Here is a 26,683-nt window from a genome sequence, read left to right on the forward strand (position 1 = left end):
AAAAGGGATTTAAAAGGGGTTTTCCACTGTGCACTTACACAGTGGAAAGTTTGTGAACCTAATTGTCCAAACTTCGTATATTTGTGCATTCATTCAGTGTACATTTTGGGGACCTAATTGTGTACTAGGTATTGAGCTACGTACTGTGGATAGGAACAAGACAATATTCTATTCTCACTAACATTACATTCACAGTACATTAAGGAGATACACATGGAAAGCAAACCTGTTTATAGAGCTGGTTATCAGTTGTGTAACTAGTGAAAGGGATGTGAAAGTGAAGGGCCAAGGTATTTCAAGAATCCGGTAGACATTTAACCTGCAGTGCTCCTTTCAGTGGGAGGCTAGGTACACAATTAATTAAAGAGAAATTCTTGTAGAGCCCATGTTCTTGGCGTTTGGCCCAGTATTTGAATGTGCGCAGTCTCTGCAGTTATGTCACCCACTGCCCATGGATTTCTCTTCCAGAGTGGAGTTCATCAGTCTCATAGGATAGCATTGGGTTGAAAAGCAGAGTCAGATGGCCATGGAGAATGTTATAGCTGTGATTGCAAATCAGAAAAGGGTGGGGGACCAGAAAGTTCCTCTTTGAGTATGGGGTGACTTTGAGGAGGAAAGAAGGAGGAAGCATGAAGCTGCCAGAAGGGAGAACCCCTTACTTCCTAGGATCAGTGTATCACGCATTCATTTTGGACGTATTTGGGAGCTGTTTGTTTCCTCAAGGAAGGTATTGCCCAGATGTAGCATCTGGTGTTGAGCAACGGTTGGCTTCCTTTTGCCGTGGCTCAAGCTACCTTTATTTAGAAACTAACAAAAGGACCCCTGGTGACTTTTTCACTGGCCCCGTCCATATAGAACCTCAGATGGTAGTTGGATCCTTTCTGGAAGAGTTGGGAGGTCTCCTTACACATTGGTAAAGCAGGATTGAAGAGACACAAGAAGGCAGTTCAAGGGATCAGCACGACAGACTGGTGACCAGTCTTTGAAACAGGGAAAGAATTTATTTGAAAGTCCTATAGGAGGCATTATGACTTAATAGAAAAAGCTGAGGGGCAACCGGATGGCTCAGTTGGTTAGAGCGCGAGCTCTGAACAACAGGGTTGCCATTTCAATTCCCACATGGGCCCGTGAGCTGCGCCCTCCACAACTAGATTGAAGACAACGAGCTGCCACTAAGCTGCCAGAGGGACGGCTGGATGGCTCAGTTGGTTAGAGCGCGAGCTCCCAACAACAAGGTTGCCGGTTCAATTTCCATATGGGATGGTGGGCTGTGCCCCCTGCAACTAAAGATTGAAAACGGTGACTGGACTTGAAGCTGAGCTGCTCCCTCCACAACTAGATTGGAGGACAACGACTTGCAGCTGATGAGCCCTGGAGAAACACACTGTCCCCCAATATTCCCCAACAAAATTTATTTTAGAAAAAAACCTGAGAACTTTAATCAAGACAAATTTGGTTCTGAATCCTATCTTTTCCACGTAGAGCCGTGTGACTTTGTGCAACCCCTTCCAGCTTCAGTTTTCTCATCTATGAAATGTGGACGGACAGTAATGTTACCTTGAAGAGTTGTTCTAAGGATTATATATAAAATACGTAAAGCACTAGCTATGAGCACAGCTTACTAGATGCTCAGAAAATGGTAACAGGTGGAATTATCACTACCACAGATCATTAAGATCCCAGGTTCTGGAACCAGATTTCCTGAGTTTGCAATCCTGGATTTTCCACTTACTAGCTTGTGTGACTTTTAGATAAAGGTTCTTAGGTGCCTCAGTTTCCTCATCTTTAAATTGAGGATAATAATAGTAGCTACTTCGTTGAGTCGTTATGCTGATTAAGTGGATTAATATGTGTATCTATAGCCCTTAGTACAGTGCTTGGCACATAGTAAAAGTAAATAGTAGTGGCCATTATTCTTGTCTTCAGGAGTTGAGACTGAACAAAGCTGTACTAGGTAAAACCCTGGTAAATTACAATTAGTGTTATTCCCTGTGCAGAGTTAAGCATTCTTAAGCATGGCCCTAGGTAATACAAGGTGTGATCAAAAAATACAGTGGCTATTTAAATTTTTTAAAAAATTTATTGCAGTACAAGATACATTGGTATTAATCCCCCTCAAAACACTCCCCTTGCTTCCATCATATTTATCCCATTGTTCTTGCCTCTGTCTGAAGCAGTTCTGGAGTCTTCTTGTGAGTGTCTTTAGTTACCTGTCGTGGCTGCCTCCATGTCCTGAATCATTTTGACTTTGGAAAGAGCCAGAAGTTGCACGGTGCACGATCCAGTAAATAAGGTGGATGAGGACACACCGTAATGTTTTCATTTGACAGAAATCGCCATATACCAGAGCAGTGTGTGGCACGGAGCGTTGTCATGATGGAGGATAATTTATGGCACACTTTAAAACACACCTTCTCTCAATTGTAGCTCACACCCGACTGACCACACCGAACAAGATGAAACTTGACACACATTGTTACTAAGGTTTGATGTGCTGCTTCCCGTGTTGAAGATCCCTGCCTTTTCGTTGGATGGCACTTGGCAGCAGCAGTCACTGTATTTTTTTTTTTATCACAATGGGAAGTCACTGTGTCACACATTGCTTCTGGCATGGCAATTTCTGTCAAACAAAAACATTACAGTGTGTCCTCATCCACCGTATTCACTGGATCTGGCACCATGTGACTTCTGGCTCTTCCCCAAAGTCAAACTGACCTTGGAAGGTGAATGTTTTTAATCAATTCAGGACATCGAGGCAGCCATGACAGTGCAACTAAAGACACTCATGAAACACGACTTCCAGAACTGCTTCAGAAAGTGGCAAGAATGATGGGATAAGTGTGTCCAAAGCAAGGGGGAGTATTCTGAAGGGGTTAATGGCAATGTGTCTTTTCCCGTAAAAAACTTTTTTTATTTAAACATTCACCGTATTGTTTGCTCACACCTCCTATCATGTCAATCTCCATTTTCTTCATTGACTCCTATGGGCCCTTGTGAATGACAAACCCTCCGTCCATCCTGATTTTTATGATATGGCTGCATTGGCAGGAAACATGCAATTATGTAATTGTATGTCCAGTTCCTATAAAAATTCAGCAATTGTATATTTTGTCCTGTAAGATGTCATATTCACAAGGTGTCATGAACTACCTTGAACCAAGTAGTTAACCTTGGCATGGTTACTTTTAGATCCAGGCTTATAATCATCAAGAGGAGGAAATTTGTCTTACAATCATCCCCTGATTTGCTTGTCCTCACAGAGTCAATATTTAGCACTAATTGCCAAATCATTGGGTTTCCATAAAGGTATAGTATTGAGGCCCACAGGTCCCACCTGCAGTCGGTGTGAATAAAGAGTGCCAGCCCTATCCAGCCTCCTGCGGTGGCCACCATCCAGACCAGCAAGCCTGTGCTCAGTCATGGGCATAGCAGGATGTGGTTTAGTTGGTCATTTGTCTCATGAGGCCACACCATAGCTCCCGAGCTCTTGTCTGAATGGCTGGGGGTGGGGGTGGGGGCTTCATATCATCCTTTTAGGGTGGGAATGGTGGAGGGCAGGTTGGAGCAAAACATGCTTTTACGAGCAGTTGGGAGGATGCTGGCGACTGCTGCGAGCTTCCCGTATCTCCGAGGCCCTGCCGTTGGAACGCCGGCGGGGCACACCTCAGGCATTCAGCTGGCTGGGGCACAGGTCCTGGTGAGCAGGTCTCTTCACAACAGTGCAGGGGCACAGGGAACTTTTAGGATTCATTTTCTTGGCTTTTGTAAGCCCCATCATAATTCTGGAGTAGACCCAGGAAGCAATGTGTGGCTGGTGCACAGGAGCTTCAATTGTCAGGAATTCACAGCCAATTAAATGAATTGACTTTGATCCAATTCTCTTTTAAAGGCAAAAGCCATGTCGTCTTTATTGGGAGCTGACTGTGTTAAGTGGGAGGGTTTACAAGATAAGAAGAAGACAGTCTCTGTCATAAGGACTTTCATAATTGAAATGGGGAAAATGAAACGAGCTGAGAGAGAATAATAACATATGTGTGCATGGGCATATGAATCTAAAAATAGGACCCCATTTAAAGCAGGTTCCAGTAGTCACCAGGGAGGAGGTGGAGTAATCAGGAGGGACTCGTGCTTGGCTCAGCCCGGGAAAGGTACAAGATAGCACAGTTATGTTCTCAATTAGTTTTGGTCCCAAGTTAATTGAAGTAAAGACTTTAATATCTAATTCCTGTGCTGCACTGAAGTATCACGCTGTGAAGAGAAACAGTCATGTGGGAAGAGCTCAGTGTTAACGAAGGATTTAGGGAGAAGAAAAAAGTAGGGCTTGGATCTTTTCAGAGCTGAAAAAGGATCATCCTTTCTGCTACCTTCTGCTTGTACACCCCCACCCATCATTGGATCATTGCCTCTTGGGTTTTAATTCAGGGAGGATCAACGAGCACAGCTCTGCTTCTTAACGTATTTCGGGTTCAGAACCAGGATTAGAAAATGAATCGAACAAACTAGGATTATCGTTAACGGTAGGATGCTGAGCTGTGTTTGCAGATTTCTGCTTAAGCAGTTGGGACAGGGCATCCTTGCATGAAATTCAGACATCCCTCCCTGGCAGCCTCCGTGTTAAAGTAGAGGTTGCAGAGCAAGTCTGGCAGCTCTTAGCCTGAACCCTTGTAAACAACAGATGTTCATAACTAAGTTCTGGGGGTGTGGGTGGGGGTGGGGGTTTCTGTTGATGCTTGAAATTCTTTGAATTTATAGGCGGCATCTCAAGGATTTAGCAAAAGGAGGAAGTTGTACAGAATTAATTCTGCAGTGTATAGGTGGAAATTGATTCTGTAGTGTATAGGTGGAAACGAAAGACAAAGCACAGGGTGAGGACTCTGGATAAAGAGCAAATGAACCCAGTAAGCAGGCACAGTGATAAGAAAGGCTTAGCTTCTCGGGGCTACTGACTTTCTACCCTTTCCCCTGCACCCCTTTTTATACATGGATCAATTTGTCAGCCACCTCCTGCTTCTGTTTTCTCTGGTCATGGGTGGAAATATGTGCCCTTCCTCTCCTAGAGTCCTGCATACACACACACACAGACACTCAGGCAGACATACTGCCTTTAGCACTCCCGAAGCCATTCAGGTGCTTATATGGATTAAATGTGTAGTTAGAGCCTTTGTCTTGTGTGCTAACTTTGTTTTTGTACATTCTCAGCGTTGGTTTTGCCAGGTCTCTGCTATGTCGTTAATCGGAGCTGAAGATAATGTGGCTTAGAAAGAATTCAGTGCTGCCTCTTTCTTGCCCCTACCCCAGTCCCAGCCTCCAAACACAAGTACATACTGAGTTTCCAGCCAAATGACGAACGCTTAGGAAGCCTACTTTACAACACAGTTCGGGAAGTCATATGGAAAAAATGCAGACATATAATACCTCTTTAGTAGGTAGGCTCTTTTGGTACCAAATTAAAGGACTTTAGAATGGTTACCTTATTTTTAATCAAACGAAAAAAAGCAGTTTAGCAGGTCTGGGTCTGTTTTCAAACGACTCTACCAGAAAGAATTGGCTTGAAAATTTTTGATAAGGCCACTTATTACTTTGCTATTATTTCTTCTGAAAAACAAGTCCATTCCTGGCCCTTTTTGGATTAATATAAAAGGTTTTGGTGAACACCAATCTTGGTATGTGAGGTTCACTTGTTCTTTCAGCAAACATTTATTCAGCACTTATTTTATTCACCAGAGGCTGTGCCCTTGGTATAGAATTTAATTTAATTCCTAAATTAAATTTTTTATAATGTCTGATATTTCTTTATGAATTGGATGCAGGTTATGTGCTTTGGACAGAAGTGATGTATTCTTCTCAGTGCATCATATCAGGAAGCCCTTGTGGATGATTTGTCCCATTACTAGTGACACTCACTTTGATCATTTGGTTCAAGTGGTCTCTGCCAGATTTCTCTACCATAAAGTTATGCTAGTTTATGCTTTGTAATTAATGCATATATTTTGCAGCGACGCTTTGAGACCATGTAAATATCGTGTTATCCTTGCAACTTTACACCCAATAGTTTCAGCATCTATTGATGGTTCTTGCCTGGATCAATTATTATTATGATGGTTACCAAATGGTAATTTTTCTGATTTCCATCATTTTTTCTACATTTATCAGTTGGGATTCTACTATAATGAAGAGCTTTTCTAACTCCTTCATATATTTATCTGGTGTTTATTTGTTTATATTAATGTGGACTTGTGGATTCTGATTATATTCAACAGGTTATAATCTTTTACCATATTTAATGTTTATGTTGTTCCAGATTTGGCTAGTGGAGTCCCTTCAAGCTGGTTCCTATGTACTTTTGACATGTTTCCATCTTTGTGCACTTCCTTACTGTCTGGCACAAGATATTCCAGACTCATCTTGTACTTTGTTTGCTTCAACTCTGGAGCCATTTTCTCAAAGAGCCTTGGTTCCATTTAGTGGCGAATGTTATTTAGAAACTATGGACGCTAAGTGTGCTCTTTGTTACTCGTGTACCACTGTTTATAGTCCCTCTCAGCAGACAGGTACTAAATCGGTGTGTATATCCACACACACATATACTCACATACTTCTGTATCTGTTTATCTATCTATATGCTTATCTGTGTTAAAGCTTATGAGATCACATCAATATTGTCAATTCAGTCCAACACCATATTTATTCTGTTTTCTCCCCTTTCCGTATTTGTAACTGTTCTCTGAACAGTGACATATCATTAGCCATAATATATTTATTTAATTGTTCAGTCCTAGAGTGTCCACAAAGGAGTTTTAGAATTGCTAACCCAAGCTTCTGAATAGAAGACTAATAACTAGATTTCAATACTGGCTGCAAGTTGTTTTTGTTTTCAGCCCTGAGGACCAAAACACGGAGTTCAAACGTTAGTTGTTAGTTCCTTCTCCTCCAACCCCCAGTTATCTTATATTATTCGTTTGAAATACAATTTGTTTTATTTTTTTGTTTGTATTTAATTATTTCCTCTACAGAATGAAGTCTTGATTGACATTTCTTATTGCCAAATCTTTTCTCTTGCCTAGAGATTGAACAATCCCAGGAGAAGTGAGAGACCCGCTTCTCCGTCGATGAAGTGAGGGCATTATTGGAAGTTAGTGAGGGTGTGACAGGCCAAACAAGGAGCTTACACCAAAGGCCATCTATTCCGGGCCTGCCGTGACTTGGGGAAAGCCACCACATGGATTGGGACCCTTGCCACTTTCTCCTAAAACAACTCTTCTCACATTCCCTCTGCCATTCTCCACGATCACCTCTCTTGCATTTAGGGAACCAAGAATCTAGCTTTCATCTCTGTTCTAGATTGTGAAGACGGTTTACCAGCAGCTCACGTCATATACTTGATGTAGGACCTCTGGATGACACTGATCTGGTCCCTCAGAGGTGAAGCCTCCAGGCACTGCTCCTTGACACCCAAACTTGCAGGATTTTCAGCTCTGTTGCTGGGCTGTTTGCTAGCTGCTGTTCTGGCACGCCTGTGGTTTCTCTTCCTTTCTGCATTCGGATGCTTTGGCCTCTCTAATGGCTCTTTTGTATCAGTTCTGACCTGGCCATTTTCTCCTGTGTCCTGGGGGTGGCTTCCAGATTCCCCTTTCTCTGGCCCATTTAACCCTCTTCCTCCACCTCCCACACACTCATTTTATTTCTCTCCTTTCTCAAGACACATATAACATGGTCAGTGCTGCTGATTCCAGCTGTTCTGAATCTTGCCTGCAGCTGAAGTTAAAAAACAGATGGACCCAAAGCATCCTCGATGCTGTGCCAATTTCCACCGCATGAAAACAAATTACTGAAAAGCATCAGGAAATTTTAGAATAGTTTTGAGGTTTGCTTCTCTGTCTTCTCGATGGTCTTCTCAATGGCCCCACTCCTCCATCTCCCCCTGCTCCCTCCCCACATGATATCTGGCCACTTTTCCAGCTTTTCTATGTGCCTTTTTTGGCAGAGGCTGGTTTCTGAAGCCTTTGGCTTCATTGTCACCCTCTCTATGTGCAGGTAGCTTTAACCATTGGGATGAGACTGTGTTGATAAGTGGGTAGTTGCTCTTTTTCTAATTGTGTCCTTTTTGAACCGTCCATCAAGGGCTAAGGAATTTCTGTCTTTTGGTCCTGGGGTCAAGGTGAAGCTGGGGTCTCTGTGACTATAAATATGGGTACGGGTCAAAGAGGTCACTAACTTGGGAATAAAGTATATGTTTCCCTATCACCTTTATCAGTAGGAGTGCAAAAAGGTGGCAGTTCCACAGCTCATCCTGTAGGCAGGGAGCGTGTTGCTTGGGAAGCAGTGACATTGTGCCACACCAGCACTTTCAGAATCATTATTTTTGGAATTTGCTAACAGCTTTCCCCCAATGTTCTGTACAGCACCTTTTAACTTCAACCTTTCTAGTCATAGAATCAACATGATGGGGCCACTTACCTTCCAAGTGCATCACACAGCATTGGCAGTCATTTACAGGGAACATCAGTAGAAAGATGTTGGCATAGTCCTGTAATTATCAGGTACCCACTGTGACCAGGGTACTAGACGCCACAGGAACTATCCTCAAGAGAAACCCTCAGGAGATGGGCTCCCTGAAGTTCAGGGACCCCGACTCATATACAAATTTGTATATATACATAACATCCCGTTCTCCCTTTCCCTCCTTTCTTCCTCCTTCTCTCCCTTCTTTGGAGGAGAATACTTGGAAGAAAATCCTCAGATTCTCGAATGGGTCTGGGGTATGTAATCATTCCCCAAAGTATTTTATAAACAATATTTTATATTGCAAGCAGGAATACACACACACACAGACATATGTATATTTTTAAATAAATAACTGCGAGCAACGTTTTCACCAAACAATGCTTATAGATCTTTGCTCTATGTGATGTACTGATGTTTTCTACTTTGTTCTATATTATTCTGTTCCACTGTTTTCTGTTTCATTTTGAGAAATGCTAAGTGGTGTCCTACTAAATTGATTTTTTTTTTAACCTCACTAATGGGTTGCATCCCACAGTTTGAAAATCGTTGCTTTAAGGGCATTTGTTCTGGGGCAGCCAGTTAGCTCAGTTGGTTAGAGTGTGGTGCTCTTAACAAGGTCACCGGTTCGATCCCCATATGGGCCACCATGAGCTGCGCCCTCCCCAATTAGATTGAAACAACTACTTGACTTAGAGCTGATGGGTCCTAGAAAAACACACTTAAAATAAATAAAAGTTTAAAAAAGAAAAAAGAACACTTGCTCTTAAAATTCTGGTGTGCATAAAATTACGTTGGATGCATATTTAAAATGCAGATTCCTGAGCACCACTCCACTTCAAGCAAATTTTAAACGAGCACTATAGGTGATTGTGATGCAGGTGATTTGGGGTCCTGAAGACTCCCATGTAGAGAAACCGCTCTCTTAAGGCCTTATGAGAGGTTTCAGATCACTCACTTGCTTGGAGGTGACAGATGCTAGTGGGTACCATCGGAATCCAGACTGAGAATCTTCCCATCATAGAATGGTCACCCACGTTCACTCCTGGCCCTTAATACTCCTTGATAGTATTTTATCTATTATGGCCCTTGTGAAGGCAGAGAAAGAGTTAACTGAGGCCACAGAACAGAGTGAAGGAACTGAAGGGTCTTCCACAGAGTAGCAGGGGTGTGGCCCAGCCCTCCAGTAGGTGTCCAGAACCAGTCCCAAATTAGAACAGGGTAGGATTCAGAACTGCTTTTCTCATTCACTTGCCTTTCCTGTGTAACCACATATAGTGTGTCAACATGCATTCAGGTCAGGCACCGGCAGTTTTGCTCCCTCTGGGTTCATGGACCCTTGGTATTCCTGTTATGTGTTGTCTTAGAATAGCTCTGTGCTCTGAGGCTTGGACAGTCGAGCATTGCCCATTAACTTTCAGTACCAGGGCTTTACAGATGCTAAGGGCTTTTTGGTTGAAATTCAACAACCACAGTGAAATAAGAAAATGATTGCTGGTCAGGAGACCTGGGTTCTTGCCTTGCTCCCCCACTATCTGTGTGACCGCAGGCTCCCTGAACCTCAATTTCCCCACTTAGAAAATGGCAAGTTTGGTCTAGACTCTAAACCATCTTGAAAGTCCCCGCAAGATCTGAAATTCCATGATTCTATTTTTTGTTCCCTCCAGCTTTTTTCTTAGCACATTAAAAGTCTTTCCTTTTACAGCCTCTCCTAAGTTGGGCACAGGAGATTCACTGAGTTTAGAAATTTCCAGGTGATAAGTCAATAGCAACAAAATGTATTCCTACTTAGTGCACTGATGAAGTACAAAATTTATAAAACAAGTTCATTGCAAACTTGAGTAATAAGGCCTGGGAATTTGGGTACATGTTTGTCTTTTCAGCCATGACTCTAGCCACTTTTTGTGTGGGTATAAATACATTATGTGGACTATCAAGTAATAATAATAGTTATGACAATCATAAATGATGATAATACTGATATGCAGGTGTAGAACACGTCAGTGTTTATGAAGTTTTTTATCACCTTGTTTGACTTGATCTTCATAAAAGCCATGTGAGTTAGGCAGGGAAGGTCTGCTGTCTTCATTTATATATTTAAGCAGATGAAGAAGTTTTGAGGCCGGGCCGGCCCAGTGGCTCAGGTGGTTAGAGCTCCACGCTCCTAACTCCGAAGGCTGCCGGTTCGATTCCCACATGGGCCAGTGGGCTCTCAACCACAAGGTTGCCGGTTCAACTCCTCGAGTCTTGAAAGGGATGGCCCCCTGCAATTAAGATTGAACACGGCACCTTGAGCTGAGCTGCCTCCTGGATGGCTCAGTTGGTTGGAGCACGGGCTCTCAACCACAAGGTTGCCGGTTCAACTCCTCGGGGGAAAAAAAAGAAGTTTTGAGGCCCAGCGTGCATCTGTGGCCGACCTAGTGAGTGGCAGAACTAAGACTAGACTCTAGGTTGAAAGCATGATTCAGGGTGCTTTCTATCGAGGACTACCTCACTGGTGTGGAGTGGGGTATCATCAATTATCCATGTTCTTTACAGACCTGTAGCACTCACTAACCTACTAACCTGGAAATTGACCAGGGCAGCTCTTATTCCACCCAACCCTTTAACATTTTACCATCAATGTGGTTAATGACATGCTGTAATATAGAGCACACAAGCCAATGGGCATAAAAATTGAGCCACCCAGATACATGTGGCAGCATTTGATTAGGCAAGATTAATAGAAGCTGAAGATATTAACTATTCATTAAATGAATTGTTTTACTGTGCTCAGCACTTACAGGATTTCTGTGGCTGTGGCGTCTGTCATTAGTCAATACTGATTAAGTACCCACCCATTCTTGGTGATAGATGTTCATCGAATATTCAAAAATGTACCCTGTCCGCAAGAGACTCCCTTCCAGTAAGGCAGGATAAATATCAAAATGACACATGAGAGCTAATACCGATGCATGGCATGTGGCTGGTCTGATGACTATTTAGACTTCATTCCATTTAGCTCTATAGTTTCACAGAATTAAGCCATATTACTTTATTTCTCCTTCCTCATTACAGTGAGCCATGTAAGAGGACTCATTGTCCCATTAATAGGTATTCCGGAGGGGGAGGTGTGAATCTTAGGGAGTACCCTGCTGAAGCAGCTGTTTGGTGCTCGGCGTGCTTGCCTGTCGTTTGCCAGGCGGGAGCTGTTGCTGCCTACAGATCAAGCTCCTCAGCTTGTGCCTGGTGCCAGGGAGCAGCCTGCTCCCAAGGCAGTGATTACTGCTTTCAAGATAAGTGTGGATTTCTGAGTGACGTCATTCCAGTTTGGCACAGACAGGTATTTATTTCTCTAGCATGAACTACCAGGGGTGAGCCAGACTGTCTGTCTCAGTCATCTCCCAAGATTTCATTCATTTAAAAAATCTGCTAACACATCTGTGTATATTTTTTTTCTCTGTATGTTTGTTATGTGCTGTAATTACTTACGGGATTTCCTACGATATCTTAACTAATGAGAGGAGAAGAAACTGAAGATATAATTCAGAGTTGTTCGTAGATTGTTCTATGAAATAGGTGGACCCAACTGTTAATATAGATGGTTATAAATCTTTAAATTGAGAAACGTATATTACTTTTTCCCCCTCAGTCATCAGTCATACCTTTGTTACGTCTTTCGTTCTTGCTATGATGTTTTATTTTAATTAAGTGAATTAGCCAGCCCAGACCTTTTCATATGATGACAGCCTATTTTGAGGGGCTTTTAGGGGGAAATTTAATAAATAAGTGAATTTCTAGGCCCTTAGTCTTGTGGGTCATATTGAGGTGGAGTGCAGTGTTTGTTCTCTAGTATTTAGGGCGTACCCAGAGTACAGAAGGAGGGTTTAGTTGATACCTCCCTATGGTTCTGAGAATGCTCGTGGCAAGACATGGGTGTAAACGAAGGGAAGGTCCCAGGTCTGCAGAAGCCATAGAGAAGGCTGGTGGGCAGGTAGGTGGGTCTTCTAAGTCCGCCAAATCAGGGTTTCACAAGGGGTCATTCAAACCAATGTACACACAAGTACTGAGACCAGGATAAGATGTGGGTTATGGCTGATGAACAGTCTAGGAGCAGTAAAGCCATGTCTTGGATCCAGAGATCTGCAAACAGGTCAGAAACAAGGATGTTGTTTATCCCTAGATCCCAGAACAGTGCCAGGCACACAGTAGATACTCAATTAATCTTAGTCAAATGAATGAGAAATAAGAAGACTTTAGAGATCAGGGACTCAGAGAAGGTACCTGCACAATAACATGTCAGAAATCTAGGCAAGAAATCTGGATGGCAGAAATTCAAATTTTGAGTAGACTCCACCCCACCCCATCCTGCTATGTGTGGTCTCACGGGGCCCTCAGTTCTTCAAAGCTGATTTGAAGAACCTCCTACCTCCTTTCTCTGCCACGAACATGGAGTGGAATGGGGTGGTTGAAGGAAGACGGCCTCTCACTTGACATAAATTGACGGAGACATTTCCAGTTAGAGCCTACAATGGCTCAGATTTGGGAACCACTCCCAATCTCTGACCTAACCCAGAGGAACCTTGGTCCTACAATCATTCAGGAAATAATTATTAAAATGTCAGACATGGTGCTGCTCCAGTTCTCAACTTCAAAGCAGATTCCTAAGCTCCCAACTCTTGGACATGCCATTATTCCAAGGGTGTGGCTGGGCTCCTTGGAACTAACCCAGAGCCACAAGAATTCCATTGCCATATAGTTCTTCCCCCAAACCTGATTATAGGGGACAACTTAGACTATTTTGAGTAAGATGGGTGCACCACCGCTTGAATCCTTTCTAATCATCTGTCCAGGCTACTGAAGACAATTTGTGGTATAAACTTGTCCCTGAAAACTTGAAAGCTCGTTTCTCCATACATAGAATATACATTTCTGCCTTTGTCCCTTTTCTCTTTCTGTCTCAGAACTCTCCTTATCTCTGATCTCATTGCTGGCAGAGCAGCAGCCTGAGATGTGATAAGCCTAGAGAAGTGTGCTTGCCCCCTCCCTGCCCGCCTTCCTGACTGTCTTTGAAAGATGCCTCCAGGCTGCCACTGTACTACTGGGTCACACAACCAGCAGCCACCACTACAGGCAGAATCTTTTTCAAGTCAGTTTCCACCTTGGTGATCCTCCCCCCCTTCTTTTAACATCTTCCCCAGCAAATCCAATCCATCCTCTGGCTTATCTGGGTCAGCAAGGGTCTGATTTTATGCATGGCACTGTCAAACCATAAATCCGCGGCAGCTTTGCCTCTCCATCCAGCCCGTCTGCTTCTGTCAGCATCAGCAAAATGCATAATAGAGAAAATAAGCCAGAAAGGCTAATAACACTCATCTGAATAAAATAATCTCTTTGGCTGCCTCAGTTCATTTCATTTTAATCAAGGTGCCAGGAGGGAATTTAGGTTTAAAAATCCAGACTCCCCCTTGTCCCTGGTTCCCTGTCCAGCCATCACTAAACGATCCCTTTTACTATGCATGTACCTTTTTAAAATCCTCCTTATAGTTGGATGCTCAAGAACATGTATTGATTGGTGTCATTAGCTTATTTTGGGTTTTGCCTGTCATCACATATGTGTCTATTTTTAAAAGTGAGAAATGGTAGTCTCTTAGATATGTTGATATTTGCCATCTCTATATACAGACTGGTGGGTTAGATAGGAATTCTGAGAAGGGGGCTCAGCGGAAGTTGCTAGAGCACCTCGGGTCTGGCTCTCTGCGCTCGCTCTGGCTTCCCCCGTCTACCTCAGCACACAGTTCCTTATGTGGAATGCAGGACCGAGCGTTTATTCCACCTTGTCCCTCAGGGGAAGGACAGTGGAAGATTAAATTCTGCTCTCCCGTTGGTATCTCCCTCACGTCTTCCCGAGACCACAGCTGCTGGGTTAATTGCCTGTTGCTGCTGTCTTCTCCCGACCATGATTTGCCAAGGGCTGTGCATTTTCAGCAGGCTGTGCTCTTGGCCTTGGCCCAGGTCCTGGTGAGGAGCATGTTGGAAGTTGATGAAAGCTGAGTCCTAGTTTGTTTGGAAATAAAAATAATAATATTTCTTCACATTTGTATAGTGCTTTACTGTTGATGTAATTCTTTTGCATCCAGCGTCTCATTTGAGCCACATAACAAGAGCCCGATGTGGTGGGCAAGTCAAAAACTGTTGGTCTAAAAGGAAACATTCTTCAGTAGAGCAGTGCAGAAGCTCAAGCCACCCAGTAATGCCAAGCTTGGGTCATGCGTCCCATCTAGAGAGCTGTGAACATAGCAATTATTAATTAAATGGCACCTTAGGCCAGGAGAGCTTCCAGGATTTTACAATGATGCTTTGAAGATCTTTAGGGAGCTAGATGTACACCGACAGGGCGTGTGTCCATTTTATAGGTGAGACAGCTGAAACTGAACAGAAGGGATATGGGAAAAAAAGAAGTGTAATATAGAGGCCACCATGGACCTTTATGGAGGCCTTCACCCTAGATATTTTAGAGAAATCCCTTTGAGCCTTCGTTGCTAAGTTTGTTGAATGTCCGTAACTAGCCTAAGTTGAAGAGAAAAACTGGGCTAATGTATTTGAAGCTAATGATTGAGCTGTGCAGGTTGATTTCTTTCTGCGCATTTATAACGATAACCTCTTTCGTGGGTGCAGAGCCGGCTTGTGACTTTCTGGACCGCCTTTTTTTGGACTCCAGGGTCATTCCCTCTCAAGTACAGTATGATATTTTTTTGATCTTCCTCCTGAAAAAAAATCTTAAGTAAGGAAAACACTTTTGGATATTTTGTCTGCTTTTTAGGGATTTGTTTGAGGAGGTTTGCAGCAGTTCCGCACATTCCTAAGGGATGTAGACCTTTTTCTTTAAATGCCCAAGTATTACACAATCTAAGACTCTGAGGGTGGGGAAAGTAAAGAAACTGTACAAACAAATGATAGATGGAAAAGACATAAAGGCAGATTTCAATATTGTAACCAAACAAAGTTCCCCTGGCTCCAGCGGCCCCAAATAAAATAAGGCTGCAAAGCTGCTAAAGCAGGAAACCACTCTAGCAGAACCTTAATATTGCTCCCCATGAAATCACGTCTAGTTGACTCGCTTATTTTCCAGCCTGGCGTGTGCTTCATCTTTGTTTGTGTTGGCGGGAAAATTGTCACTACAGCACATTTGTGTTCCCTCCTACCACATGCCTTTTACCTTGCCCTGCCCAACCAAATAAATAAATGAATTAAAAACACCTCAGTTGAAAGGAATGATATGTCTGAGAAAGGATACAAACTCAAAGAACGAAAACTATTATATGAAAAATGGCAGTAAGAACGTTTAGCAGAAACAGACAACAGAGTCTAATACTATTTTTTAAAGCCATACATTCCTTTTGAAAAATAAAAATCTTGCATAGAACCCCCATATGTGCAACAGATCAAAGCAGTGTTTTACTGGTGTAAATCTTCTTTTAAAGTGGAAATTTATAAAGAATACTTATTACAGAGTCTATCAGTGAAAACAATAAGATTGTGCATGAACCCAAAATATTGAAATCGGGATTATGAGTCAGACTTGGAGTATTATATCAGTTTCAGCATCTATTTATTTCTGGTTCTGATTTGGGTTGCCCAGTGTCAAGAAACTACGGATTCACACAGATGAGTTGTTGTAATCTTGAGATAGTTTTAAATTGATTTAGACACTTTACAAAGATAATTTTGTTTTAAAGTTGACTCACAAACATTACCTAGTAGCTGTTCCCCATTCCCCTTCAAAAATATTAGTTGAAAAAAGAAATTAGTTGAATAAGCGGATAAGCCTGAAAATGTATAGTAAGTGTTGTAACAGTTGATAATGAAATGGAATGATGCTGAGCATGTATATTCTCACGACTCAGCCATGGTCCTCCACGAACCCGCATAGACCCCTGAGCCTTTCATGGCATGTAACTGACCTTGGTGACTGTCAAATCAATGTGTTCACCTGAACAGCTTTACCCAAGAAGGCACACAGGCTGGAATTAGAAGCTAAACGTGCAGAGCAACATTCATTCTAACCAATAGCACATTTTTTAGACATTCAGATGCATGCAGTGATTCTTTTTTAATTATTTTTAAATTTCCCGTTACAGTTGACATACAATATTATATTAGTTTCAGTGTACAACACAGTGATTGACACATTTATATAACTTACAAACTGATCACCCTGATAAGTCTAGTTCCTGTCTGGCACCGTATGTTGTTATTATAATGTTATTGACTATATTCCCAATGCTGTACTTTACATTTCTATGACTGTTTTTATAACTGGCAATTTGTACTTCTTAATCCCTTCTCCTTTTTCACACATGCATTGATTCTTTATTCCAAAGCTTGCATACATCAAAGTTCACCTGGCAGCCCATGAATCACTGTGATGGTGTCTTTTGTAGGGAACCTGGGTCCCTTGCACATAAACGGGGGTTGCTCATTTGAATGGATGTGTTACAGTTATTCAAAATTGAAATATGACTCTGTACTTTCCAGAGTTTCTCAGAACACACTTGAAAAGCTCCTGCTCACTGAAACCAATACATGCGGTCCCACTACATGCTGTAAGAATGGAGATAAATACATTCGGAAAGTACTTGTTAACACCTTAGACATTCTTAATAAATACCAGGGATGCCAAAAAAATGTGTACAAGTGAACCTTTTGGTCCACATTACTCAAGCAATAGTTCACCGTAATTAGAAGTGTCTGGACGCTGATGCACTTTGAGCACCTCTTGTAAATGCAGATGTCAAACGTGACTTGTATTCATCTTTTCTTACCGGTATGTTGAGTCTTAATAGTTTTTTCCTTTCTTAAAATGTGTATACATTTTTTTGGCACCCTCTGTATAAATTTATTAGTGCTAAGTAGGTAAGTTATTTTAGTTTAAAAGATTCCTACTTCTGCCCGTCCTTTTTATTAACTTATCTGTGTTTACTCATTTATTCTTTTGAGGATCCCCTTGGAATTTATGGTCTGTATCCTTTAACATGGTGTGAGATTGGTCTTACCTCTCCTGCCTCCACTTGTAGTCTGTAGGGTACATGTGTAAGCTAGCTGGCCCTTTGTTCGTACCTCTAACATTCTTTTTTATTATAGGTCTCTCTTTGTCTCCCACACTGCACTGTGACCCGGGCACTTTTGTAACCACTAAAGCTAATACTGTACTTTGTTCATTTAAGATACAAGTGTCTATACGACTGTGAAATTGAATTATAGTATCATTTTTATGTATGTAAAGCACTATAGGAAAAGAATCAGTAGAGTCCAGCAATTCATGTCCACCCTCAGAAGCAGATGGAAACTAGTTGTAAAGTTAAAGTCTTATAAAATCTGGCCTTTTAAAAAGCAAGTGTAATTGCCTGAGATATTCCATGCTTCCTGAGGACATGGATATCTTGCCATGAATATCTTGCCACCCAATAAAAATGTAAATTAGATTATTCTGAGATTTTTTTATGACTAAAACTGATTTGGAATCAATTTGGAAGTTTTCTTGCAATGGAAACTTCAAATGTCACTGAATACATCTGCTCCACTCTCTTCCTATTTTGAATTTAGGATTGTTTCCTATTCTCCTTTTTCTTTTTTCAGATGCCAAACATTTGAAAGGAATGGATCAATTACATGTATCTCTCTTTCTCACTAGTCTATGTTTTGTATTTCCATAGAAATATTTTAATTTTCCTGTGAAGCAGGAAAGCAGACATAATGTTACCGCAGTGGTTGGTATATAAGTGTTCGGGATTTTGACTACAGAAGTGTGATACCTGAGGCAGAGGATGGGGTGGGGGTGGGGAGGGAGGTTGATACAGAACAGTTTCAATTTGGACTCTAATATTGATTGCTTTGAAGCAACTTCTTGGTGCTGATTAGACACACATATATGATTTAATGATCTGGTGTGTTCTGAAGCCAGAGTAGGCATGGTGTGATTATCTGTTAATAATTACTTTACTACAGAATTGGAAAGGCCCTTCTAAGTTGAATTCCGTGCTCTACAAATCACAGGTACCGGGCAGCCTCCAGCCCTGAATGGAGGCAGTTGCTGACTCAAGAAGCAAGCCTCTTTCTTTGCATTGAGAATCTGAGTGGAGTGAGGGAAGAGGCAAGGAGAATGAACAGGGTGGGATTCTTTGTAGTGATTAAGAGCATTCTCTTTGCAGTTTCAAGGCTTGGTTTTAAATTCCAACATTGCCACTTTTTAGCTCTATGACCTTGAACAAGATATTTAACCTTTCTCAGTCCGACTTCCCTCTTCTGCTGAATGTAGTTAATAACGCCCACTTCATCAGGTTGTTGTAGGGTTCAAGTTAAACAACATGAGTTATAGGCCACCTGCCAAGTGCTTAGTAAGCCCTTGATACACGTACCACAAGCAGCCCCTACTTTCTGTTTCGCTCCTTAAAGAGATCCGACTTACAGTTGTAAAGTTACTGTTGCTTAAATTAGTGCTGTGGACTGATAGATAATCAATAAATCTTTTGCATCACAAAGTTTTCATGAGAAATGAGTATCTAGATTGGGCACTTCACTGCTCCACTCAGGCTGTAGACGGTTTTGGAATATGTGTGTTTCAGGTATGGTTTGTGTTATCGGTTATATGGGACCTGAAGTAACGGCTCTGTCAATGAAACCAAAGCCTCCAAGATGCGTTCTGTGGGACTGGAGACTTTTTAGTGACTTTTTTCATGCAAATGCCCTCAAAGTTGTCTTCATGGACTCCTACAAAAGATAAATGCATGGGGAGTTAGTCTATAGTGCTCTGGTGATTTTTGTCTCTAGAGAAAATCTGTAACTTTTGTCTTTAAATACAAACCAAATGACTTAGTGACTCAGGGAGTTGACTTTGCAGTTATACAGCCTAGACGTTTTACTAGTCACATAACACAGAGCTGTGCTTCTAGTCCCTGATTCTGCTTTACTATCTCTGTGACTCTTTACTAGCTGTGGGAAAGCTTACTAATCAGACAAACTTTTCTAAAAGAAAGACTTTTGGGAGAGATATTTAGTATAATGGGGATAGTGGTAGTTCTTTTCTTACAATGAAATGATGGAGCTTAGATGAGATCACGCATACAAAGCATTCATCTAGTTCCTATAACATATTAGATGCCCAACAGATACTCCTGCTTCTCCTCTTTCTTCCCCCCGTTCCCCTCCCTTTCCTTCTCATTACTCTTATTTTCTCCTTATTCTCTACCGAGATTTTAGAAAAAGAGAAAACGAGAGGTGCAGGCTTCAGGAAAGATATCTTTATTTCTGGTTTGGCTTTGATCACTTTGTTTTCTGTGACGTGGACTATAGTCATAGATGTTGGCCCTCGCTGCTTACCAACAATGATTTTTGTTTTCTTGCTGTTTTCTGCAGGAAGGATCAGAATGTTCTGTCTCCAGTCAACTGCTGGAATCTCCTCTTAAACCAGGTGAAGCGGGAAAGCAGGGACCACACCACCCTGAGCGACATCTACCTGAATAATATCATTCCTCGATTTGTTCAAGTCAGCGAGGACTCAGGAAGACTCTTTAAAAAGGTACGTAACGATCTCTAGTAATTGAGATACTTGGGTGGAACAGTGATACAATTTTGTAAGTAAGAGAAAGAATATTTTATTGGCCCACTTAAAAGGCTTGCCATTAGTCATTCCCTACAACGCACTCTTGGAGAGAAAAATATCGAACTGGCATTCTTTTCTTCCTTTCTGAGCTGAATTAATAGTAGGCCTGGGAAAGGAACCATTTGCAAGGTACAACCCAAGGATTGGCAGCGTAACTCATAATCTGCCTGTATTAATAATAACTATGGTCAATTTCTGTATGTGATTTGTGAAGCTGTTAAAATTCGGGGACCTTCACTGTCATTTCATGTTTTTTTCCTTCTAATTGATTTAGCAAATTCATATATGTTTATGTTTTTAGTTCTCTTTCCAAGTTCTCATCTTGGCCAAGGTGAACTCATGAATTTGGGTGTGCTTATCATGACCTATTTTTATCTTTAGTTCCCTGAATGCATTCCAAAGCTCAGTTGTTCGTCACAATTTTGGGGGTGTAATTGAAAAATTTGACCAAGGAAAAACTAAAAAAATAATTAGTAATCTTAAAAATTTATGCCAAACTCACCTTACCTGTCAGTAGTGGAACTAGTCTCTTGGTGGCACCTCTTTTCTAAGCTCTCTCAACCTGAGCTCTCAGTGGACTTATTTATTAATAAATTTTGATAAACTCTGGCAAAGACCCTAACCATTTTACATGATATAACATGTCTAACACGAAGCTCTGAGATCCCCAGAAGACTTTTCAGAAAGCAAACAATCTTCCCACAAGTTATAGGTATAAAGGGCTATTTCATTAGTTTCATACATAGGGAATTCATTGGTGTCCAGTTGACAAAATCCAGTGTTAAAATTTGAGTCTGGGAGAGGAAGAACTTTAGTAAATAGGACTGTGGTCAATGACACCCATAGCTTTTGGTCAGTTTTCCAGTTCTTAACGTTAAGAAGTTTTCCAGATATCAGTAGGCCTGGAATTAGAACTCAGTTTCTTGTTTATGCCAGCATGAAAAAAATAAATGATTTAGAATCTTCCATCTACATAATTGCATCGGTGAAGGGGCTTTCCCTGGTGTCTTAGAGACAGGATATTAAGGGTACAATCATCTGACGATGAAAAGAAGGAAGAGAAATATAACTCCTCCCAGAGTTCCCTGGCTATTTTTAGTGGCCTGGCTGTGCTCTGGTTGGGGCCATACTTAATTTAGGGGCAAGGGTACTTTTCACCATCTTCTCATGGTTTTCAGCATCTTCTCTAGTTTGTTTGTTTAGCTGCAAAATTTGGTGACATGTGTATGTGATTAAAATTAATGACTCTAGTTAATAATACTGTATCAAATACTGGAAATAAGTTAAGAGAGAAAATTTCAGGTGCTCTTTCACACACAATCATTTGAGGAGTTGTGTTAATTAGCTTGACTATATATACACATAAATATACACATACATACATATATAAAATCATGTTGTTTACTTTAAATATATACAATTTCTATTAAAAAATATTAAAACCTATTTAGGTAGAACCTTGAGTAATCAGGTATCACTCTAGCACTTCCATTGAGCTTGACAGCTACTTAGACAGTCTTGAGAAAGAAAGACTGATAGTTTTCACTTCCATTTCACTTCCATTTTCACTTTCCATTTTCTCTGTTCATCTTAGAAAAAACTTTTGTGAGAGTTGTTCAACTATCTAGATGTCACCCAATCTCTCAGCTTCCTTTTCTCCCAGCTTTAGAAGTTTAGGGGAGAACCAAGCTGAGATAGTCTTATCGCCCCTTCAGATCTCAGAGGTGTTGATGCTGAAGGCAGCCAGTTCTCAAAGCATTGAAAGTTCCTGGTTCCTCAAGTGCCATTCACATTTCACTCAGGGCCTAACCGCATGGCATCCATACAAACTTTGGGCATTTGCCCTCCAAAAGGAAAATCCACCTGTGTAGGATATTCCTAGCCATGGTCTCAGGGTTGACCACCGTAAGGCATGCATTTCTATGCTGGGGGTGTTAGAAAGAATTTCTAATTATTCACAGGACTGTTTATGTATTACATTTCATTGAGGAAAATTATACATAGCATAGGCATACAGCTAAAAGCATTTTTACAAACTGAATACACCTGGTAAGCAGCTCCTAGATCAAGAAACAGAATATTTCAGTACCCCAGAAGCCCCTGTGCTTCCTTCTAGTCACTGGGAAGTTGGGAAGGGGGTCCGAACCAAGGATAACAATTGTCCTGACTTTTTAACAGCAGAGATTACTTTTGCTTGGTTTCATACTTGATGTAAGTAGAATCATGCAGTGTGTACACTTTTGTGTCTGGTTTCTCTCATTCAACATCATGTTTGTGAGGTTTAGTTGTATTGTTGTATATAGGTCCAGGTCATAGGGCTTTCTCTTTCTCTTTATAAATTTTTATCAATTATGTCATAGTTGACTAGAGATATGCATAGATATAGATGGGATTGTTGAATAGACAATGTTTACTGTCCCACGGGGTGAATAATCTCTTTTCTCTCTCCCTTGGGGTCCAGGCTGAGAACTCTAAAGTAGGAGCTGGCTGGACAGATCATAAGTGTAGATTGATTCTCTTTTGCCTCGGTGTCAGCCTCTCTGCTTTCTAGTAATAAGCAAAGAAGCATTCTCTTTCCAGTTCTTAGTTTTTCAGTCTCTTTTGTTTAGAGTGTGTTGCACATGATGAATTAGAACCCCACTGGTTAAGATACAGCAATCAGATAAGAGAACAGAAGCTTCCTGGCTTTGCTTGTGCTCTCAGAGCAGAGGCCTTTTCCAAGTGACCTTTGCTCTTGGGCTCATTTATGCTAGGAGTCCTGACACCTCGGATGATTACCTCTCCTCTCTGTGCCTAAATTCCTTAAAGATAAAAAGAGTTTGGCTATATAATCTCCATGCTGCTTTTGAAACCTAATCTACTGTAATTCTATTATGACAAGAGTATCCTCGCTGGGGGGCTTCTTTCCAGTTGTTGGTGACCTTTGTGAAATTGTGATAGGTAAATTGCAATCCTTGAGATAAGGACAAACAAAAGTGGGTGTGTGAAGAAGGGCCTAGCTTAAGCAATCACCAACTAAATTTCTTGAGGAATGAAGCATTGTTTCAGAGTCTGTTATCTATAATGGCCGTTAACCAAAAGATGCCAAACTGGAATCCAAATGTGTAAAATAGATACACCTTTGATTTTACCTGTAAATTTGGTTCCAGCAGCAAAAGGAAAGTTCACATTTCTCTGGAGACAGCCTTCAAAAAGGTTACCTTTATTTGTGGTTCAGCTATGGATACCTGTGAAAATTCATCTGAGATTTATGCAAATTTGAATCTATTAGTCACTGGCAAAAATCATGGGTTGTTGTCATTGTCCCCTTCTCTTTAATCTATAAAACTTGATTCATTGGCACAGGTCATGATAATAAAAACCAACATTTTTTGAACGCTTATGTTCCAGGTACAGTGTTAAACACTTAACATGCATTATCTTGTTTCATCTTTACAATAATTCTGTAAGGTAGGTACTCTTATCCTTGTTTTATGACTAAGGAAACAGGCTTACAGAGATTAAGCAAAAAAGAGGTGAATCTAGTAGTTAAATCCAGTCATCTGGCTTTAGAACCCAAGGTTTCTATCTACATGTTCTGTTAGGACTCTAGGTATGGTGTACAGAGTAGAGGGTACCTGGGATTTCTTACTGTTTTCTACTGAATGTAGGTATTTGACTCAGTTACAGAATTAGCCTAACCTTTTCTTTTGCACACAGACCATCAAAGGGTATGGAGGTATTAACACTGGGTTGTTTCTTCTACCTGGTGTCTGGGCAAGCACCTGGAAGGTGGGAGGGAAATAGGGCAGAGTCTTCCCTTGGGGCAGAATCTCTAGTAAGAGGGAAACAAAGACTCATTAAATGTGAGAAGTGGCTGAAAATCTGGCTTACAGCTAACTCAGCTAATTTGGGGATGTCAGGGTGACTGCTGCACAATTGGCCCCTTCATGCTACTGAATCCCCTTAAGGGATGCTCGCTGCTGGGCCCCTGGTTTGTGGTTGTGTCTGCTGGGACGTATTTTACATTTGCATGAAGCCATGGTGGATTCCTGTAGCTAAATATAACATCTGGAGAGAGTAGCCTCCTGTCCACAGCTTAGAAACAGACCCACTTTGTCTAGGACTCCAAGAGAAATTAAGCCCATTTGGTGCTCCTGACATCTCCTTTCCTGCAATGAAAGCTCAGTCTGTCTAACTCCTGTTGGAACCAAGGTTTGCGCAAATATTATTGCTGCCACCTTCATTTGTTAATGCGGTGACTTCAAAAACGGTGGCCGAACACTGCCAAGTCTGACTCCCAGATCCATGTCATCTCGGAGAGGCATACTCTAAAGAATCTCACCAAGCATAGAAATAATTTTTCCCACTTCTCAGCTTAAGCTGAAAGAAACTTGGGTGTGCTTTTTCCCAGAAGGGAGAGGACAATTTTGTTCTCTCTTCCTCCTTTCACTTAGCTGGAACACACTTCAACTACCTCTGACTTTGCTTTTCAACTCACTGTTTCTAGCTTTAACAGCTGCTCACGTTTAGGCTTGGAAGCTGGTCAATTCAGGCAGTCGTAAGACTCTCAATTGCATCCTTCTTTCTACAGTATTCCAGTTAACTGTACTCCTGTTTTACCTTTATTACCCGAAGGTTTTATGGCAGAAAGTCAAGTTAAATTGAGAAAGCTAGGTCAGATTCCCAATAGACCAGTAGCTCTCCACTTTGCCTGTGCATGAGAGTCACTGGGGATTTTTAAAAAAATCTTTGTGACCTTGAATACACAAAGATTTCTTAGGATATAAAAAGCATGGACTATGAAAGAAAAAAAGATAAATTGGACTTCATCAATTCTTGGACTTTACTCTTGAAAAGATACTTAAGACAATGAAAGACAAGCCACACAGACTGGGAAAATATATTTGTAGTACATATTACTCAATGATAAGAAGACAAACTATCCAAATTTTTTTAAATAGGCAAAAAATTAATAGACACTTCACTAAAGAAGATATGTAAATGGCAAATAAGCACACGAAAAGATGCTTAATATCATTAATCATCAGAGAAATGCAAATTAAAACTATTAGGAGATATACTATGTATCATATCTCTAGATAGGTAGCATATCACTACAATGGTTAACATTAAAAAGACCTACGATACCAAGTGTTAGTGAGGACAGCTGGGATTCTCATGTTACTGGTGAGAATGTAAAGTGGTACAACCACTTTAGAAAATAGTTTGGCTGTTTTTTGTGAAGTTAAATATGTACTTATCGTGTGATCCAGAAATTCCATGTCTAGATATTTACCCAAGAGATATAAAAGCATACATTTACACAAAGACTTGTACCTGAATATTCATAATAGCTTTTGTTGTAGGCTGAAAAGTGGTCCCCATCCCCACCCCCCAAAGATATCCTTGTCTGAATCCCTGGAACCTGTGGACGTTACCACATCCATATAAGACTTTGCTTATATGGTGATAGCGATATCATACTTGCTTATCCATGTGGGCCCTGAATGTAGGCACCCATGACTTTATAAGAAGGTAGTACAGGGATATTCCAGACTAAAGAGATGAAGGCCATGTGATAGAAGCGGTGGGAAACAGTTACAGAGAGAAGATGCTGGGCCACTGACTTTGAAGATGGAGAAGAGGCCATCAGCCAAGGAATACAGCTCTAGATGCTGGAAAAGGCAAGGAAACAAATTCTCCCGACAACCTCCTGAGGAACACAGCCCGGCTGATACCTTGGTTTCGGCCTAGTGAAGTGGGTTTTGGACTTCCAGAACTGTAAGAGAATACATGCGTGTTGTTTTAAGCAATCAAGTTTGCAGTAATTTATTATAGCTGCCATAAGAAACTAAAGTTTTATTCATAATAGCCCAACTGGAAACCCAAATATCCATCAACAGATAAATGGAAAAACATGTGGTGGTATATCCATATATGAATACTACTCAGCAATAAAAAGAAATGAAATGCTGATAGATACAATACTGTAAATGAAGTAAAAAAACATTATACTGATAAAAAGAAGCCAGACACAATGAGTACGTTCTATATAAATCCATTTATATGAAATTTTAGAAACGAAAACTCTATAGTGATAGAAAGCAAATCAGTGATTGCCTTGGGGCCAGAGTAGGGGGCGAGGGGTTGACAGCAAAAGGACACAAGGGAACTTGCGGGCTTATGGAAATGCACAGTCTTAATTAAGGTGGTGGTTACATGAGTGTGTGCATTTGTCAAAACTTGTACACTTAAAATGTGTACATTTTATTGTTTATTTATTATACTTCAATAAATTTTGTTTTAAATGACAATAAAAAATACAGTGCCAAGGCCCCAGCCCAGGGCATTGAGTCAGACTTTTTGGAGTAGGGCCTAGGTGATTCTTGAGTAGGATTCTGGAGTAGGGCCTAGGTGAGAACTACTGCTGTACATACATTGGTTTCCATCTTGGGGAAACCCAAGAGCACAGAGGACATCTGAAGCCATAAGATCCCATCTATCTGTAGCAAACAATGTCTGCCCCAGCAACAGCAGCGTTGAAGCATCTAGGCCAGT

The 26,683-nt window shown here is 41.2% G+C and overlaps 1 protein-coding gene across 4 annotated transcripts in view; it reads left to right on the top strand.

The window, feature by feature from the left end:
- Positions 1-26,683, top strand: part of SRGAP2 (SLIT-ROBO Rho GTPase activating protein 2) — a 231,310-nt gene that overhangs the window by 96,345 nt on the left and 108,282 nt on the right. For all 4 annotated transcript variants that reach the window (XM_081026382.1, XM_081026383.1, XM_081026384.1 and 1 more), the window contains exon 4: positions 19,897-20,059. In XM_081026382.1, the coding sequence (XP_080882508.1) occupies positions 19,897-20,059 (163 nt within the window). The remainder of the gene's footprint in view (positions 1-19,896; positions 20,060-26,683) is intronic.

This window comes from Rhinolophus hipposideros (genome assembly GCF_964194185.1).
Source record: "Rhinolophus hipposideros genome assembly, chromosome: 19".
Lineage (NCBI taxonomy): Eukaryota > Metazoa > Chordata > Mammalia > Chiroptera > Rhinolophidae > Rhinolophus > Rhinolophus hipposideros.